Genomic DNA, 19,631 nt, shown 5'->3' on the forward strand with positions numbered 1-19,631 from the left:
GCCAGAAATACAGAAACAAAGACTTGAAGTGACATGGAGCCTGAGCCTCCACTCCCCAAACTCCTTCAATCTGTCTCTTCCCCTGCCCACATCACACACAGACCTGTGCCTATATGTGCAGTCCTGTAAAATAAGTGCTGTCTGGAACCTGTGCAGCTAAACGCCCTCACTAGCTATCAATCAGCACCCAGGGAGCGCCCCCCTGCCCGAGGGTCAGCACCCAGGGAGCGCCCCCCCTGCCCGCGGGTCAGCACCCAGGGAGCGCCCCCCCTGCCCGCGGGTCAGCCCCCAGGGAACGCCCCCCCCCGCCCGCGGGCCAGCCCCCAGGGAGCGCCCCCCTGCCCGCGGGTCAGCCCCCAGGGAACGCCCCCCCCGCCCGCGGGCCAGCCCCCAGGGAGCGCCCCCCTGCCCGCGGGTCAGCACCCAGGGAGCGCCCCCCCTGCCCGCGGGTCAGCCCCCAGGGAACGCCCCCCCGCCCGCGGGTCAGCCCCCAGGCAGCGCCCCCCTGCCCGCCGGTCAGCACCCAGGCAGCGCCCCCCTGCCCGCGGGTCAGCACCCAGGGAGCGCCCCCCTGCCCGCGGGTCAGCACCCAGGCAGCGCCCCCCTGCCAGAGGGTCAGCACCCAGGGAGCACCCCCCTGCCTGAGGGTCAGCACCCAGGGAGCGCCCCCCTGCCCGAGGGTCAGCACCCAGGGAGCGCCCCCCTGCCCGAGGTTCAGCACCCAGGGAGCGCCCCCCTGCCCGAGGGTCAGCACCCAGGGAGCGCCCCCCTGCCCGAGGGTCAGCACCCAGGGAGCGCCCCCCTGCCCGAGGGTCAGCACCCAGGGAGCGCCCCCCTGCCCGAGGGTCAGCACCCAGGGAGCGCCCCCCTGCCCGAGGGTCAGCACCCAGGGAGCGCCCCCCTGCCCGAGGGTCAGCACCCAGGGAGCGCCCCCCTGCCCGAGGGTCAGCACCCAGGGAGCGCCCCCCTGCCCGAGGGTCAGCACCCAGGGAGCGCCCCCCTGCCCGAGGGTCAGCACCCAGGGAGCGCCCCCCTGCCCGAGGGTCAGCACCCAGGGAGCGCCCCCCTGCCCGAGGGGCAGCACCCAGGGAGCGCCCCCCTGCCCGAGGGGCAGCACCCAGGGAGCGCCCCCCTGCCCGCGGGTCAGCCCCCAGGGAGCGCCCCCTTGCCCGCGGGTCAGCACCCAGGGAACGCCCCCCTGCCCGCGGGTCAGCACCCAGGGAACGCCCCCCCCCCCCCCGCCCCAGGGTCAGCACCCCCCTGCCCGCGGGTCAGCACCCAGGGAACGCCCCCCTGCCCGCGGGTCAGCCCCCAGGGAGTGCCGCCCTGCCCCAGGGTCAGCACACAGAGAGCCCCGCACAAGAGGCATTGAGTGAGCACAGCATGCTCCGAAGCGCCCCCCCGAACGGGCACTTTGGCTGCCAGGATCCTACATCATTAGTTGGCTGCCACAAACATTAATGAATGTTGGAAATGAAAATGCTGCACAGTTATACAGGTCTACAATGCAATGGCCATTCGGCCCATCGCGTCTGCGCCAGTCAAGAACAACCTGACTATTCTAACCCCATTTCCCAGCACTTGGCCCATCGCCGTGTCTGCCCTGGGATCGCAAGCACACGTCTAAATACTTCTTAAATGTTCTGAGGGTCTCTGCCTCCACCCCCCTTTCAGGCAGCGAGTTCCAGACTCCCACCCCCCTCTGGGTGAAAAGGTTTTCCCTCACATCCCCTCTAACCCTCCTGCCCCTCACCTTAAATCTCTGCCCCCTGGTCATTGACCCTCCACCAAGGGGAAAAGCTTCTTCCTGCCTACTCGAACTAGACAGGGGCTTTTCACAGTGAAGCCTACTTGTGACAAGAAGTGATTTTCTTTGCATTTTCTATGCTCCTATGTCTCTGAACTTGTTCAATATCTCTCTCTCTCTATCTTTCTGTCCGTCTCTCTTTCACTCTCCTTGCGTCTCTAATCGACATCTTTCTCTGGTCAATGAGAACGTTGTACTGAAGCCGCTGCTCAGGGCCTGGGCTGGCCAGGCTGGTGGTCACTGCCTTTCAATTGAGTGAACAGCGCCTCTCTCAGCCTACCTCAACCAGAATAAAAGGCTCATTAATCACCATGGGGACAGGCCCCAGTCACTGAAACATTATTAGGACTGTGTGAGATTAATGGCCGGTTCGGAGTACAGGAGGGTGGGATTCAGGGTGATTACAGTCAGTAAGCATTCCGTTACGGGCGCTCTTCTACATTTAGGATGGGACTGCGACCTGGGGGTCGTGCTGCTCACTCGTTCATGTATCCAGGGACCCGGTATCTAGCAGTGGACTATATAGTGGAGCCACTGCCAGGAAAGATTTCCTCAAACAACAAGTACTAATCGATGCTGAAATCAGAAGGCAACTGCTGAGCATTTCTTGCTCTTTGGATCCAGGGTGACTCGTGTGTCATAAAGGTGTTGTTTTAATACCAAGGGGAAAGTAGGTTTAAACAGGAGGATCCTTATAGTGTGGATAATGCTACACAGATGGTCCCAGGTCGCAGTCCATGGGGTGTAGGTAAATCCATCACGCTTTTAGAATTGAGCTTCAGGACTTTGACCCTGCAGTAGGAAGGAAAGGTGAGGGCAGCACAGTGGTTAGCACTGCTGCCTCACGGCGCCGAGTTCCCAGGTTCGATCCCAGCTCTGGGTCACTGTCCGTGTGGAGTTTGCACATTCTCCCCGTGTTCGCGTGTGGCTCGGAGGGGAACTTCCAAGTGGTGGAAGGTTAAGAAACCTTGGGGGAGTTGCTGCAACTCCCTGTTACACACGGCTGCTAGGGTGAGTCGGTGGTGGAGGGAGTGAATGTTTAAGCTGATGGATGGGGTGATCATCTGGGCTGCATTGTCCTGGATGGTGTCGAGCTTCCGGAGTGTTGTTGAAGCTGCACTCATCCAGGCAAGTGGAGACCCATTGCATCACACTCCTGACTTGCAGATGGACAGGTTTTGAGGAGTCAGGTGGTTGAATTACTGGCCACAGGATTCCTAGCCTTTGACCTGCTCTTGTAGCCACAGTATCGATGTGGCTAGTCCAGTTCAGATTCTGGTCAATGGTAGCCCTCCAGGGGATTCAGCGATGGTAATGCCATTGAGCAGGAGACAAGGAGAGGTGGTTAAATCATCTCTTGATGGAGATGGTCATCGCCTGGCACTTGTGTGGGGTAAATGTTACTTGGCATTATCAGTCTAAACCTGAACATTGCCCAGGTTTTGCTGCACATGGACACTGACTGTTTCCGTATCCGAGGAGATGGAAATCATGCTGAACATTTGTGCTAATCATTAGCAAACATCCCCACTTCTGACCTTACGATGGCAGGAAGGTCGTTGATGAAGCAGCTGAAGATGGTTGGGCCCCGAGGACATGGGCCTGAGGAACTCCTGCAGTGATGTCCTGGGACTCAGTTGATTGACCTCCACTAACCACAGCCATCTTTCATTATGCCAAGTATGACTCCAGCTAGTGGAGAGATTACCCAGTTTAGCGAGGCCTCCTGAATTCCATACTCAATCAAACGCTGCCTCGATATCAATGGCAGTCACTTTTACTTCAGGATTGTATTTTCTTGCAAACATACCTCCTTTAAAGAAAAGGATTTTGTTTTTAATACAGTTTGTGCCATGCTGACTGGGTCGGTTCAACTGCTGTTTTGCACATTTATCTCAACTTGGGTACGGCTGTGGAAAGGCAGAGATATTTAGGGGAAGAAGATGGAAGAAGCCAGATTTCTTGATCTCTATTTAGGCAATGTTACTACAAAATGGTCTGAGGAAGCAGTGATGGAACAGAAAGGAACAAGCAGCATCTTCCTAGAGGAGGGAAGAGAAGTGGGAGGAACAGCTTGAAAGACGGAGTTACTCGTTACACAACTTGGACATTTAACATGTTGCCAGACTGGCAGGAACTTATTTCCGCTTTTACATTTTGCAGCCCCATCAGTGCAAATGTCACCAACACCCGTGCCGTGTCTGCACAACAGTCCGGTCGGTGCACACCCGTGCCGTGTCTGCACAACAGTCCGGTCGGTGCACACCCGTGCCGTGTCTGCACGTGTTAAACAGTCCGGTCGGTGCACACCCGTGCCGTGTCTGCACGTGTAACACGGTCCGGTCGGTGCACACCCGTGCCGTGTCTGCACAACAGTCCGGTCGGTGCACACCCGTGCCGTGTCTGCACGTGTAACACGGTCCGGTCGGTGCACACCCGTGCCGTGTCTGCACGTGTTAAACAGCCCATTCAGTGCACACCCGTGCCGTGTCTGCACGTGTAACACGGTCCGGTCGGTGCACACCCGTGCCGTGTCTGCACGTGTTAAACAGCCCGGTCAGTGCACACCCGTGCCGTGTCTGCACGTGTTAAACAGCCCGGTCAGTGCACACCCGTGCCGTGTCTGCACAACAGTCCGGTCGGTGCACACCCGTGCCGTGTCTGCACGTGTAACACGGTCCGGTCGGTGCACACCCGTGCCGTGTCTGCACGTGTTAAACAGCCCGGTCGGTGCACACCCGTGCCGTGTCTGCACAACAGTCCGGTCGGTGCACACCAGTGCCGTGTCTGCACAACAGCCCGGTCAGTGCACACCAGTGCCGTGTCTGCACAACAGCCCAGTCAGTGCACACCCGTGCCGTGTCTGCACGTGTAACACGGTCCGGTCGGGGCACACCCGTGCTGTGTCTGCACAACAGCCCGGTCAGTGCACACCCGTGCCGTGTCTGCACGTGTAACACGGTCCGGTCGGGGCACACCCGTGCCGTGTCTGCACAACAGCCCAGTCAGTGCACACCCGTGCCGTGTCTGCACGTGTAACACGGTCCGGTCGGGGCACACCCGTGCCGTGTCTGCACAACAGCCCAGTCAGTGCACACCCGTGCCGTGTCTGCACGTGTAACACGGTCCGGTCGGTGCACACCCGTGCCGTGTCTGCACAACAGTCCAGTCAGTGCACACCCGTGCAGTGTCTGCACAACAGTCCGGTCAGTGCACACCCGTGCCGTGTCTGCACAACAGTCCGGTCAGTGCACACCCGTGCCGTGTCTGCACAACAGCCCGGTCGGTGCACACCCGTGCAGTGTCTGCACAACAGTCCAGTCAGTGCACACCCGTGCCGTGTCTGCACGTGTTAAACAGTCCGGTCAGTGCACACCCGTGCCGTGTCTGCACAACAGTCCGGTCGGTGCACACCCGTGCCGTGTCTGCACGTGTTAAACAGCCCGGTCGGTGCACACCCGTGCCGTGTCTGCACGTGTAACACGGTCCGGCCGGTGCTGGGATCAGCTATGTAACACTAGGTGGTGTTCAAGCTGAAGGTCGCGCGGCCTTTAGCCACTTACATGACTGCGGTTTGCTCCATTCCTGTCAGGCATCTCGGCATTCACATAGGGAATGTCACAAAACTTCAAAATCTGATCTACCGCATACTACTGGGAAGAGTTTATCAATAATTAATCCCATTTACGTGAGGGAAGAGATAACTTACATAAGCACTAACAAACATTACTAATTTACAACACTTGGAAAGAGGTTCCATGGATTCCAAACATTATTCAGTAACTGGCTCATTGCCAGACAAATGCACAATGCAAATGTCAAACACGCATCGCACTGCTGGCACTCAGGAAATGGATCAAATGGAGCATCACTATTCCATTTTAATTGCTGGAAAGTCTATAAATAAAAACTCAAAAATAATGGCAACGTGATCGCCACATACCCATGACCCCCCGAGCGGGGAATTGACCCCCGAGATCAAACACAATATAAATAGGCCATTTGCCCCATCCACTGCCGGGAAAGCAGTAATCACAACCAAGGAAAGAGACACAGATTGTAATTGGTGACTGAGTCTAGAACCAGGCTGCATTTTAAATTTAAGAGATTTGCAGAGAGGGGTGGAAAAGCTTTTACAGTTACATACGTGATGGAATTCCTTAGTCCCAATTCTGGGTGTCCACTCACAACGAACGCACACCAGAGAACGCGCACCATAACTGCAACTTTAGGTGACCCAAGCTCCAACCTCTCCACTGCAGGAAGGTTTAGTCACACTGGAGCTACAAACAATATCCAAACCTAAACCTGCCAACCTTGTTGCTCAACCTATTCTAAATGAACAGCAGCACAATGATGATTTAGAATCAAACTAAAAAATTAAATCAGAATTATGATCACAGTTCCCGAAATGATCTCCTACTCAAGATTTGGAGGAAAATGTAACTGGTTTAATTAGTAAATTTTCGGACGACACAAAGGTTGGTGGAATTGCGGACAGCGACGAGAACTGTCGGAGGATACAGATTAGTTGGAGACTTGGGCAGAGAGATGGCAGATGGAGATTAACCCGGACGAATGTGAGATAATGCACTTTGGAATGTCTAATACAGATGGGATGGGAAATATACAGTAAATGGCAGAACCCTTCAGAATATTGACAGGCAGAGGGGTCTGGGTGTACAGGTCCACAGGTCACTGAAAGGGGCAACACAGGTGGAGAAGGTAGTCAAGAAGGCATACGGCATGCTTGCCTTCATTGGCCGGGGCATTGAGTATAAGAATTGGCAAGTCATGTTGCAGCTGTATAGAACCTTAGTTAGGCCACACTTGGAGTATAGTGTTCAATTCTGGTCGCCACACTACCAGAAGGATGTGGAGGCTTTAGAGAGGGTGCAGAAGAGATTTACCAGAATGTTGCCTGGTATGGAGGGCATAAGCTATGAGGAGCGGTTGAATAAACTCGGTTTGTTCTCTCTTGAACGAAGGAGGTTGAGGGGCGACCTGATTGAAGTTGACAAGATTATGAGGGGTATGGACAGGGTGGATAGTCAGAAGCTTTTTCCCAGGTGTCAGAGTCAATTTCTAGGGGACATCGGTTTAAGGGACGAGGGTCAAGGTTTAAAGGAGATGTACGAGGGAAGTTTTTTTTTTTAATACACAGAGGGTGGTGGGAGCAGATAAGATAGTGAAATTTAAGGGGCATCTTGACAAATACATGAATAGGATGGGAATAGAAGGATACGGACCCAGGAAGTGTAGAAGATTGTAGTTTAGTCGGGCAGCATGGTCGGCACGGGCTCGGAGGGCCGAAGGGCCTGTTCCTGTGCTGCAATTTTCTTTGTTCTAGTTGAATATGGAAATCAGGCACTTGAAAGAGCCACCAGAGGGCGCCCGGTGCTACTGAAACCAAACCTAAAGCAGGAATCAAACTCTTGGGAAGGGAACAAAATAAACCAACATTCCTTTAGTCTAAACGTCTAGAAATCACATAACTGCTTGCCTAACGCAGGTAAAATTAATTTAACAAGTGCAGTACTTTGAATAATAGAGAGAGAGTGAGAGAGTTACTATGAACTGCAATCTCAGCAAAGCATTCTGGTTGTGCTATAACTAGTGACGAGAGTTTTTAGCTGAAGACAGAAGTACGGTTTCTTGATATTTGCTGTAGTTTAAGCTGGAGATTCTGCAGCATATTCGAGCGAGTTGATGACTCGAGGCTGGGCGAGTTCATTGCTATTGAAAATCTGTAAAGGGATTTGAGTGAAGGGCATCTTTTTAGACTGGATGATGGAAGCACAAATTTATTAAACTGTGTTTTCCTCAACACTAAACCAAGCAAAATGCATTTATTTCCTGGAACACAAAGAAGTTTGACTGTAGAAGCGGAGACAGAAACAAAATCTTTGAATATGTTTCACACCATGAGTTCAAACATTTTGGGTATTTTGTGATTTTATGATTTTTCCAAAAATCTGTTGAAGGTTAGCTCTGAATTGCTGTGAATAATTCCTCAATCAGCTCCTTGCCACTGTAGAGGGCTGTTAAAGTCATCGAGGGCGTGGGCAGCATCGAAGGGATGGGGGGACGACGACCAGGGTTTGGGAGGCCGAGGGCGAAGGAGTTTTCATTCTTCTCCCATGTGCACCATGGTGTACTCCCGGACTGTTTTTGTGATGGACAACACGCTCTGGCCGTCTCGGGGTACTCAGCGATTGTGGTTTCTGACCTATTTGTGGGTGGCTCGGGCGGGGGGGGGGGAGACACGACAGCTGCAGTGGAGGCGAGACGTAGAGTTGCTGGCGGATGAGGTGGAGAGAGAGCGGGTGAGGGCCACCATTCAGGCCTATGTGGAGCTGAATGACACAGGCGAGGTCACAGCTGCCTTGCTGTGGGAGGCACTCAAGCCTGTAGTGAGGGGGAGTTTGTAGCAATTTGGGCGCACAGGGAGAAAACGGAGCGGGACGAGACAGCAAGGCAGCATGAGATTTTGAGGGTAGACGGGCAATATTCGGAGGCATGGTTGAAGGAGAGGCAGAGGCTCCAGATGGCATTTGGGCCAGTTTCTACGGGGAAGTCCTTAGAACCTTAAGTTTTAGAACCTTAGTTAGGCCACACTTGGAGTATAGTGTTCAATTCTGGTCGCCACACTACCAGAAGGATGTGGAGGCTTTAGAGAGGGTGCAGAAGAGATTTACCAGAATGTTGCCTGGTATGGAGGGCATTAGCTATGAGGAGCGGTTGAATAAACTCGGTTTGTTCTCACTGGAACGAAGGAGGTTGAGGGGAGACCTGATAGAGGTATACAAAATTATGAGGGGCATAGACAGAGTGGATAGTCAGAGGCTTTTCCCCAGGGTAGAGGGGTCAATTACTAGGGGGCATAGGTTTAAGGTGAGAGGGGCAAGGTTTAGAGTAGATGTGCGAGGCAAGTTTTTTGACGCAGAGGGTAGTGGGTACCTGGAACTCACTACCGGAGGTGGTAGTGGAAGCAGGGACGATAGGGACATTTAAGGGGCATCTTGACAAATATATGAATAGGATGGGAATAGAAGGATACGGACCCAGGAAGTGTAGAAGATTGTAGTTTAGTCGGGCAGTATGGTCGGCAGGGGCTTGGAGGGCCGAAGGGCCTGTTCCTGTGCTGTACATTTCTTTGTTCTTTGTTTTGTTCTTTGAAGTCAGTGGTGCAGCTGTGGAAGGCCAGAAGGATACCAGTGTGGGGAGAAGGCGAGCTGGATGTTGGCCCATCAGTTGAGGAAGCAGGAGGCAGCGAGGGAGATCGCTGGGGTCAGGGATGGTAAGGATAAGATGGTGATGGGCCTGAAGTGGGTGAATGGGGTGTTTGAGGCTTTTTATAGGAGGCTCTATGAGTTGGAGCCCCCGACCGGGAGCAGGGGGAATGCGGTGGTTCCTGGAAGAGTTAGTTTCCCGAAGTGGAGGAGAAGCTGGTTCAGGGCCTGTGGCCCCAATTAGGCTGAGGAGGTGACGGATGGTTTGGGGGCGATGCAGACAGGGAAGGCCAGGCCCAGATGGGTTCCCGGTGGAGTTTTATAAAACGTTTGAGGCGGATCTGGGGCCACTGCTGGTGAGGGCCAATAATGAAGAGAACTCCTCCCTACATTTTTACAGACTTCCACTCCAATTGTGAAGAGGGTTAAAGGCCTTGAGCAGTGTGGGTCGCACTGCCCACGGCACGGGAGCAGTGATCAGCACTGTTGCTTCACCGCGCCAGGGACCCGGGTTCGATTCCCGGCTTGGGTTACTGTCTGTGCGGAGTCTGCACGTTCTCCCCGTGTCTGCGTGGGTTTCCTCCGGGTGCTCCGGTTTCCTCCCACAAGTCCCGGAAGACGTGCTTGTTGGGTGAATTGGACATTCTGAATTCTCCCTCAGTGTACCCGAAAAGGTGCCGGAGTGTGGCGACTAGGGGATTTTCACAGTAACTTCATTGCAGTGTTAATGTAAGCCTACTTGTGACACTAATCAAGATTATTATTATGATTATATCAGTATTGAATGTGGATGCCCAATTATTGGTGAAGGTGTTGGTATCGCGAATTAGGTACCTGCAGATATGTGACTTTATAAGGAGAGAGGTGCCATCCTTTCCAGGGCTGCCGCCCCTGGGGTTGCAGGTCAAGGTGCTGCCGCAGGATGAAGGGGAAGGTGTCGGATGTCTATAAGGAGTTGCAGGATTGGGAGGGAGCCCTGGCAGGGGATATTAAGTGGGAGGAGGAGCTGGGAGGGGAGGTGCGGGACGAGATGTGGGCTGAGGCATTGCAGAGCGTGAACGCGTTGTCATGTGCGAGTTAAGCCTCATCCAGTTTAAAGTGGTGCATAGGGCCCCCATGACGGTGGGGAGGATGCGTAGGTTGTTTGCGGGGGTAGAGGATACTGTGCGCGGGGGGGCCGCAAATCACGTCCACATGTTGTAGGCGTGTCCATGACGGAGAGGGCTCTGCCAGCGGTTCTCCGGTGTCCGAGGTGCTGAGTGTGGAGGCGGCACCGGGTCCAGAGGTGGCGATATTTGGGGTGTTGGAAGACCCGGGAGTCCAGGGGGTGAGAGGGGCCGATGTTTTGGCCTTTGTCACCCCGATAGCCTGGAGACAGATTTTGCTGCGGTGGGGGGACTCGGAGGCGCCTGGCGGAATCCCTGGGGCTGGAGAAGGACAACTTTGCCTGAGGGGATCGTCAGAGGGTTCACCCTGAGGTGGAAGCCATTTATCGATTTCTTCAGGGAGGATTGGGGGGGGGGGGGGGGGGGAGAGAAGAGAGGAGGTCTGCGGGGGGGGGGGGAGAAGAGAGGAGGTCGGCGGGGGGGAGGGAGGAGGAGGTCGGCGGGGGGGGGAGGGAGGAGGAGGTCGGGGGGGGGGGGGAGAAGGAGGAGGTCGGGGGGGAGGAGAGAGGAGGAGGAGAGAGGAGGAGGAGGTCGGGGGGGGGGGGGGGGGGGAGGAGGAGGAGGTCGGGTGGGGGGGGGAGGAGGAGGTCGGGTGGGGGGGGGGAAGGAGGAGGTCGGGTGGGGGGGGGGGAGGAGGAGGTCGGGTGGGGGGGGGGAGGAGGAGGTCGGGTGGGGGGGGGGGGGAGGAGGAGGTCGGGTGGGGGGGAGAGGAGGAGGAGGTCGGGGGGGGGGGGAGAGGAGGAGGAGGTCGGGTGGGGGGGGGGAGGAGGAGGTCGGGTGGGGGGGGGGGAGGAGGAGGTTGGGTGGGGGGGGGGGAGGAGGACGGGGGGGGGGGGTCGGGGTCGGATGGGGAGGATGTCGGGGGGGGGGGGGAGGGATGGCGGGGGGGGGGGGGGGAGGATGTCGGGGGGGGGGGGGAGGATGTCGGGGGGGGGGGGGGGAGGATGTTCGGGGGGGGGGGGGAGGATGTCGGGGGGGGGGGGGAGGATGTCGGGGGGGGGGGGGGATGTCGGGGGGGGGGAGGATGTCGGGGGGGGGGGGGGAGGATGTCGGGGGTGGGGGGGGGGAGGATGTCGGGGGGGGAGGAGGATGTCGGGGGGGGGAGGAGGATGTCGGGGGGGGGGGAGGAGGATGTCGGGGGGGGGGAGGAGGATGTCGGGGGGGGGGAGGAGGATGTCGGGGGGGGGGAGGAGGATGTCGGGGGGGGGGGGGGGGAGGATGTCGGGGGGGGGGGAGAGGATGTCGGGGGGGGAGGATGTCGGGGGGGGAGGATGTCGGGGGGGGGAGGATGTCGGGGGGGGGGGAGGATGTCGGGGGGGGGGGGGGGAGGGAGGATGTCGGGGGGGGGGGAGGGAGGATGTCGGGGGGGGAGGATGTCGGGGGGGGGGGAGGATGTCGGTGGGGGGGGAGGATGTCGGGGGGGGGGGGAGGATGTCGGGGGGGGGGAGGATGTCGGGGGGGGGGAGGATGTCGGGGGGGGGGGAGGATGTCGGGGGGGGGGGGGGAGGAGGATGTCGGGGGGGGGAGGATGTCGGGGGGGGAGGATGTCGGGGGGGGAGGATGTCGGGGGGGGGGAGGATGTCGGGGGGGGGGGAGGATGTCGGGGGGGGGGGGGGAGGATGTCGGGGGGGGGGGGAGAGAGGATGTCGGGGGGGGGATAGGAAGTCGGGGGGGGGCGGGAGGATGTCGGGGGGGGGAGGGAGGATGTCGGGGGGGGGAGGGAGGATGTCGGGGGGGGGGAGGAGGACGGGGGGGGGGGTCGGGGTCGGATGGGGAGGATGTCGGGGGGGGGGGAGGATGGCGGGGGGGGGGGGAGGATGTCGGGGGGGGGGGGGGGAGGATGTCGGGGGGGGGGGGAGGATGTCGGGGGGGGGGGAGGATGTCGGGGGGGGGGGGGAGGATGTCGGGGGGGGGAGGATGTCGGGGGGGGGGGAGGATGTCGGGGGGGGGGGAGGATGTCGGGGGGGGGGGGGAGGATGTCGGGGGGGGGGGGGGAGGATGTCGGGGGGGGGGGGGAGGATGTCGGGGGGGGGGGGGGAGGATGTCGGGGGGGGAGGAGGATGTCGGGGGGGGAGGAGGATGTCGGGGGGGGGGGAGGAGGATGTCGGGGGGGGGGGGGGAGGATGTCGGGGGGGGGGGGGAGGATGTCGGGGGGGGGGGAGGATGTCGGGGGGGGGAGGATGTCGGGGGGGGAGGATGTCGGGAGGGGGGGGGGAGGATGTCGGGGGGGGGGGAGGGAGGATGTCGGGGGGGGAGGATGTCGGGGGGGGGGGGGGGGAGGATGTCGGGGGGGGGGGGGAGGATGTCGGGGGGGGGGAGGATGTCGGGGGGGGGAGGATGTCGGGGGGGGGGGGAGGAGGATGTCGGGGGGGGGAGGATGTCGGGGGGAGGATGTCGGGGGGGGGAGGATGTCGGGGGGGGGAGGATGTCGGGGGGGGGAGGATGTCGGGGGGGGGGGGGAGGATGTCGGGGGGGGGGGGGAGGATGTCGGGGGGGGGGAAGAGAGGATGTCGGGGGGGGGATAAGGAAGTCGGGGGGGGCGGGAGGATGTCGGGGGGGGGAGGAGGATGTCGGGGGGGGGAGGGAGGATGTCGGGGGGGAGGATGTCGGGGGGGGAGGATGTCGGGGGGGGGAGGATGTCGGGGGGAGGAGGATGTCGGGGGGAGGAGGATGTCGGGGGGGGGGGGGGGAGGATTGTCGGGGGGGGGGGGGAGGATGTCGGGGGGGGGGGGGAGGATGTCGGGGGGGGGGAGGACTGTCGGGGGGGGGGGAGGATGTCGGGGGGGGAGGATGTCGGGGGGGGGGGGGGGAGGATGTCGGGGGGGGGGGGAGGATGTCAGGGGGGGGGGGAGGATGTCGGGGGGGGGGGGATGTCAGGGGGGGGGGATGTCAGGGGGGGGAGGATGTCGGGGGGGGGGGGGGGGAGGATGTCGGGGGGGGGGGAGGATGTCGGGGGGGGGGGGGAGGATGTCGGGGGGGGGGGAGGATGTCGGGGGGGGGGGAGGATGTCGGGGGGGGAGGATGTCGGGGGGGGGGAGGATGTCGGGGGGGGGGAGGATGTCGGGGGGGGAGGATGTCGGGGGGGGGGAGGATGTCGGGGGTGGGGGGGAGGATGTCGTGGGGGGGGAGGATGTCGGGGGGGGGGGAGGAGGTCGGGGGGGGGAGGAGGTCGGGGGGGGGGAGGAGGTCGGGGGGGGGAGGAGGTCGGGGGGGGAGGAGGTCGGGGGGGGGGGAAGAGGAGGTCGGGGGTGGGGGGAAGAGGAGGTCGGGGGTGGGGGGGGGGAAGAGGAGGTTGAAGGGGGGGGGAAGAGGAGGGTCGGGGGGGGGGGGGGAAGAGGAGGTCGGGGGGGGGGGGGGGAAGAGGAGGTCGGGGGGGGGGAGGAGGTCGGGGGGGGGGGGAGGAGGTCGGGGGGGGGGGGGTCGCCGGGGGGGGATGGAGGGGAAGAGGAGGTCGGGGGGGGGGGGGATGAGGAGGTCGGGGGGGGATGGGGAATGTCGGGGATGGGGAATGTCGGGGGGGGGGGGGGGGAGTGAGGACGGGGGGGGGGGGGGAGGAGGAGGTCGGGGGGGTGTCGGTGGGAGGAGGATGTCGGGGGAGGGGGGGGGGGGGGGAGGATGTCTGGAACGCACTGCCTGGGAGGGTGGTGAGGGTCTGGAACGCGCTGCCTGGGAGGGTGGTGAGGGTCTGGACGCGCTGCCTGGGAGGGTGGTGAGGGTCTGGAACGCGCTGCCTGGGAGGGTGGTGAGGGTCTGGAACACGCTGTCTGGGGGGGGGTGGTGAGGGTCTGGGACACGCTGCCTGGGAGGGGTGGTGAGGGTCTGGAACGCACTGCCTGGGAGGGTGGTGAGGGTCTGGGACGCACTGCCTGGGAGGGTGGTGAGGGTCTGGAACACACTGCCTGGGAGGGTGGTGAGGGTCTGGAACACACTGCCTGGGAGGGTGGTGAGGGTCTGGAACACACTGCCTGGGAGGGTGGTGAGGGTCTGGAACACGCTGTCTGCGGGGGGGGGGGGGGGGGGTGGTGAGGGTCTGGGACGCGTTGCCTGGGAGGGGGGTAGCCTCACATCCTTCAAAAAGTACCCGGATGAGCAGTTGATACGTCACAACATTCCAGGCTATGGGCCAAGTGCTGGAAAATGCGATTAGGCGGGCAGGTCAGGTGTTTTTCTTGCATCGGTGCAGACTCAATGGGCCCGAAGGGCCTCTTCTACACTGTTGTATTCTGTGATGTGTCCCCTTAAAAGCTGTATTTCCTTGACTTTATTAGATTTTCAAATCTCCCTTCATCTGATCCCTCCCTCACTCTTCAGTTTAAACCCTTATCCGCAGCCCTGGTTAGACGATTCTCTGGGACACTGGTCTCCGCTCTCAGCATGGTTAAGTGGAGTCCAGCCATTCAATCCCTTTCAGATTGTGTCTAAACTAGCCTTATAGTGCGGGATTGAACCGTGTGCACACCAGGCCCAGCAGCATTTTCAGGCTCTCGTCTGAAGGATATTCATTAACCAGTAGAGTTTTTCGAGTAAACCAGCAGCTTTTATGGTCTTTACTGGGGTCAGTCAGAAACTGTAATTCAATTCACAATTTGCAACGGTCTGACCTGAACACACAAAATTGTTGGAGATTGTTCAATATCAGATTCTCAACACTACTGAGTCCACCAAATTCCCAACGTACTGAGGCATCATTTGTCCTCGAAGTTCGATCGTTATTCCAAGCCTGTAATCAAACCCAATCCGCCATCAGCACGGTAGCATTGTGGATAGCACAATTGCTTCACAGCTCCAGGGCCCCAGGTTCGATTCCGGCTTGGGTCACTGTCTGTGCGGAGTCTGCACATCCTCCCCGTGTCTGCGTGGGTTTCCTCCGGGTGCTCCGGTTTCCTCCCGCAGTCCAAAGATGTGCAGGTTAGGTGGATTGGCCATGATAAATTGCCCTTGGTGTCCAAAATTGCCCTTAGTGTTGGGTGGGGTTGCTTCTCGATGGGCCAAATGGCCTCCTTCTGCACTGTAAATTCTATGATAATCTATGATCATCCCACTCACATGTACCTTAGGTCTGGGATAAATCAGGTCATAACAAAACAGGCTTTAAAATCTGCTTCAAACATACATATGCATTGTTACCTTTTGAGCAGGTGCATGGAGGAGTTCAGAAACAACTGCACCTTCTCCATGTCAGGAGGTACACGGCAAGGTTTAAATCATCATACCCAGGAGCCCACCCAGTAAGTCATTCCAATTTCGGCAAGAGGTAGTCTAGAAATTTTACATATTTTGATGGTGACCAGAGGGAAAGATAATTAGTTTATGACTTGGGTAAATGCTGGAAAAACAGCAGCCATGGTACAAAACCAGGATCTGCCACTCCCACCAGCTTAAAGAGACTTTGCGATCCATAATTCTGGGTTTTCTCAGGAAAACTCCGAACTTTCTAATGACGCATGCCTTCATGTTTGAATGAACTGTCCTGGGCCTGGGTCTACATCATGTCCAAATGTCCAGTCCCTCGATACAGTTCCAGCCTGCAGGATAATGAATCTTCTCCCCAAGCCAAGTAATTCTACAAAGTCGTTGTCATGCATACAACAACCACACTTTGCATCTAAAATGTGAGAAACTTCACACTCCAAATCCTTTTACTGGAGGAGACTTTATCAACAGAAGGGATGGGGATCGCAACGCATCTTAATCAATTCAGCAAGTAAACCGGCTCCTTTTGTGCATCTCTTATTCCTACCTCAGTTCCGAAAGTCATATTGGACTTGAAACATTAACACTTCTAAACTAGCTCAGTTTTTCCAGTACAGCTTTTCTTTTAGCTCTCCAGCATGATCGACACCATCCAGGACAAAGCAGCCCCGCTTGATTGCTCCCCCTTCCACAAACCCTCCACCACTGGGCAGCACAGTAGCATAGTGGTCAGCACTGTGGCTTCACAGCACCAGGGTCCCAGGTTCGATTCCCCGCTGGGTCACTGTCTGTGCGGAGTCTGCATGTTCTCCCAGTGTGTGCGTGGGTTTCCTCCGGGTGCTCCGGTTTCCTCCCACAGTCCAAAGACGTGCAGGTGAGGTGGATTGGCCATGATAAATTGCCCTTAGTGTGCAAAATGGTGAGGAGGGGTTATTGGGTTAGGGTGGAAGTGAGGGCTTAAGTGGGTCGATGCAGACTCGATGGGCCTCCTTCTGCACTGTATGTTCTATGTTCACTGACGAACAGTGGCAGCCGTGTGCACCACCTACAAGATGCACTGCAGTAACTCAACAAGCTCCTTAGACAGCACTTTCCAAACCCATGACCACTACCATCTAGAAGGACAAGAGCAGCAGATACCTGGGAACCCCACCACCTGGAGGTTCCCCTCCAAGTCACTCACCATCCTGACTTGGAAATATATCGCCGTTCCTTCACTGTCACTGGGGCAACATCCTGGAACTCCCTCCCCAACAGCACAGTGGGTGTACCTACACCTCAAGGACTTGCGGTTCAAGGCGGCGGCTCACCACCACCTTCTGAAGGGTGCAGCCCACATTCCTATGTTCCCCACACTGCTACGGTACTTTGGTAAAAAGTGGTGAGTAAGCAAACTGTCAATGTACTGGCAAGCCTCATTCAGTCGCATGTGGCTCGGTGTTTGACGCTACTTAGAGAAGAAGTTTCAGATTTTGAAAGAGAAGAGGTTGGGAAGTGGGGGGGGGGGTAAAGAGACAAATCTCTTAACGGGTTTGAGACCCCAGAGTCAGTCATTAATTTATAGCCGACTCCAAATGAGGAGGCAGAGCTGCTGCACCCGACCTGTGACAGCACATTAAAAACATGCCACAAGGTCATGAGGCTGTCAGCATTCTGGAGTGGCATCTCCTAGGAGTATACAGTGCTGAGTAAAACAAGCGTTTTGTTACTATTGCCCTTCACGATAACCTACATGTGCGAGGTTGGATTTTCCGTTCTCACAAAGATGAAGACGGCACAAAGGAACCGGCTGCACCTGATTTGCGCATTGCCCTCTCCTCCTGTGATCCCTGATTGGAGATAGTGAGGACCACGAAGGCTTGCCTGACATATTAAAGGATAGCAAATGTGGCATGGATCGCGAAGTTCGGCCGCTGTGGGTTACGTAGAGCGGCCAGCTAGCAAACGTTTGAAAAACACGGATTTTACTGACATTGCCAGAAAGGCAGTACTTCAGATGAAGTCTGCTTGTTCGATCAACTGGCACATTCTTCGGTGTACTTTTCAATAAATACTCCCATAAAATAACCCCAGTAAAGCATACATACTCTGTCAAGATCTGGGTGCACCAGCGCCACATAGTCATTGCAGGCGATAACATTTCCGAGTGCAGAAAGTCGCTCCTCAATTCTCTGGATGGCTACGGAGTCTGGAAGACAATTGCGGATATGCTGCAACTCCTGATCTGTTGTGTTATTAGGGACCAATAAACCATGTCGGTTACCTGCAGAAGACAAGTGTACTGATTAAACCAAGACTGAATAATGGACCACATCCTCTGAACAAGTTCAAACAACAATGATTTCTCATGGTGTGGTCAACAGCGCAGCCGTCAGGGTTAGCATTACTGCAGAAAAAGGCATTAGATTGGGATACATATGAATTAGGAAGAGTAGGAAACTCAGTCCCTTGTCCCTGCTACGTCATTCAACATCATGGTTGATTGGATTGTAACCTCAAACCCACATTTCTGCCTGCCCCCTCACCCCTCTTGTTAATCCAGAATCTATCTCGCTCTGCCGTAAAAATATTCATAGATTCTGCTTCCACTGCCTTTTGAGGAAGGGAAGAGACAACCTTCAAAAATATTTATCCTCGCTTGTCTTAAATGAGTGACTCTTATTTTTAAACAGTGATCCTTAGTTGCAGCTTCTCTGACAAGAGGAAACATCCTCTCCATATCCACCCTGTGAAGACCCGCCAGGATCTCGGGAACATGGGAACAGGATCAGGCACATCAGCCAGTCCAGCCTGGTCCACCATTCAACTAGATCGAGGTTGATCAGACACTTCAACGCCTTTTACACTCAATGCCCAGAACCCTTTACATTATTGTTAATCAGAAATCTATCACTCTGCTTTAAACATACTCAATGACCGAGCTTCCACAGCCCTCTGGGGTGGAGATTTCCAAAGATTCACAACCCTCTGTGCAAAAGAATTTCTCCTCAGCTTGGTCCCAGTGGCAACCCCCTTATCTTGAAATTATGCCCCAGGTTCCAGAGTCCCCAATTGGGGAAAACATTTGCCCACGAAGGGCCTGTACTGCGCTGTAATGTTCTATGTTCGGATATGGAACCTGACCCCAATGTTTGTTAGGATACCAAATGAGAAACCCCAATAGAAATATTTCTATTTGTAATACTGAGGAAAAGAGACTTCACCCCAGGAGTGCCAACTCTGACCAATAGGATTAAAACAAACTTGAATTTAAACACAGAATTAACCACATTAATCTCAAACAAATAGCTTTACAATTATCAGTTCAAACTTATGCCCCACACCTTCACTATAAATATCCCAGCCTTGCAACCCCAACAGTTCAAATGCCACTTTTATTCTAAACATTATCAAATTCTCACATATCAATGGATAACTATTTAATACAAAGTGTCATTTTTAATTTAACCAAATAACAACCCCAAATCTCCCCCACCCCTCAGCCCAATTATCCTCCCTCCCTCACCCCACCAAACTGCGGGCCACAAACACATCTTAAAGAAAGTGATGAACGGCATCCACCTGGAATAGAACCTTTCCTTCGACACTCTCAGGATATATTTAATCTTTTCCAATCTCCGGAATTCTGCCGGGTCTCCCAACCATTCCGAGGCGTTGGGTGGCACCGCGGACCTCCATGCAAGCAGGACCTGCCACCGGACCACCAAGGAGGCAAAGGCCGAGACATCAGCTCTCCTCCCCTCAAGAAGCTCTGGGGAGTCGGACACCCCAGAGATCGCCACCAGCGGACACGGCTCCAGCTTGGGGCAGGACCACACCAATGTGCGATGATTCGCTGCCCCCTTGAACACCGCTCACACCTGTCCCCCACTGCAGGGAAAAACAGACTCGTGCGTGTCTTAGTTAAATGCACTACTTCAAACTGCATCTCGCTCAGCCTGGCACAGGAGGTGGTAAAGTTCACCATGTGCAAAATCTCACTCCACACCCCTCCCTCTAGCCCCAGGCCCAGCTCCTCTTCCCACTCCTTTTCTAGTGATGGTGTTCCCGTCTCCAGCAAACACATACCAGAGATCTTCCCTTGCCCCATCTCATCCAGTGATAACATTGCATCTATCAGTGTGGGTCTTGGCATCTGGGGGAATGAAGACAGCTCTTTGCGAATAAAGTTCCTTGCCTGCAAATACCTGAATGCACTCGTCCTTCGGAGTTGAAATATCTCCTCCATCGTCC

The 19,631-nt window shown here is 56.8% G+C and overlaps 2 protein-coding genes across 2 annotated transcripts in view; one reads left to right on the forward strand and one right to left on the reverse strand.

The window, feature by feature from the left end:
• Nucleotides 1-19,631, forward strand: part of LOC140428680 (uncharacterized) — a 195,157-nt gene that overhangs the window by 106,101 nt on the left and 69,425 nt on the right. The gene's annotated exons all lie outside the window — the stretch shown is intronic.
• The window catches only part of eif6 (eukaryotic translation initiation factor 6), a 122,383-nt gene that overhangs the window by 49,466 nt on the left and 53,286 nt on the right, over nucleotides 1-19,631 (reverse strand). Inside the window, exon 3 of the mRNA XM_072515409.1 lies at nucleotides 17,486-17,661. Coding sequence (XP_072371510.1) covers nucleotides 17,486-17,661 — 176 coding nt within the window. The remainder of the gene's footprint in view (nucleotides 1-17,485; nucleotides 17,662-19,631) is intronic.

The sequence above is a fragment of the Scyliorhinus torazame genome, chromosome 8 (assembly GCF_047496885.1).
Source record: "Scyliorhinus torazame isolate Kashiwa2021f chromosome 8, sScyTor2.1, whole genome shotgun sequence".
In the NCBI taxonomy this organism is placed as follows: Eukaryota; Metazoa; Chordata; class Chondrichthyes; order Carcharhiniformes; family Scyliorhinidae; genus Scyliorhinus; species Scyliorhinus torazame.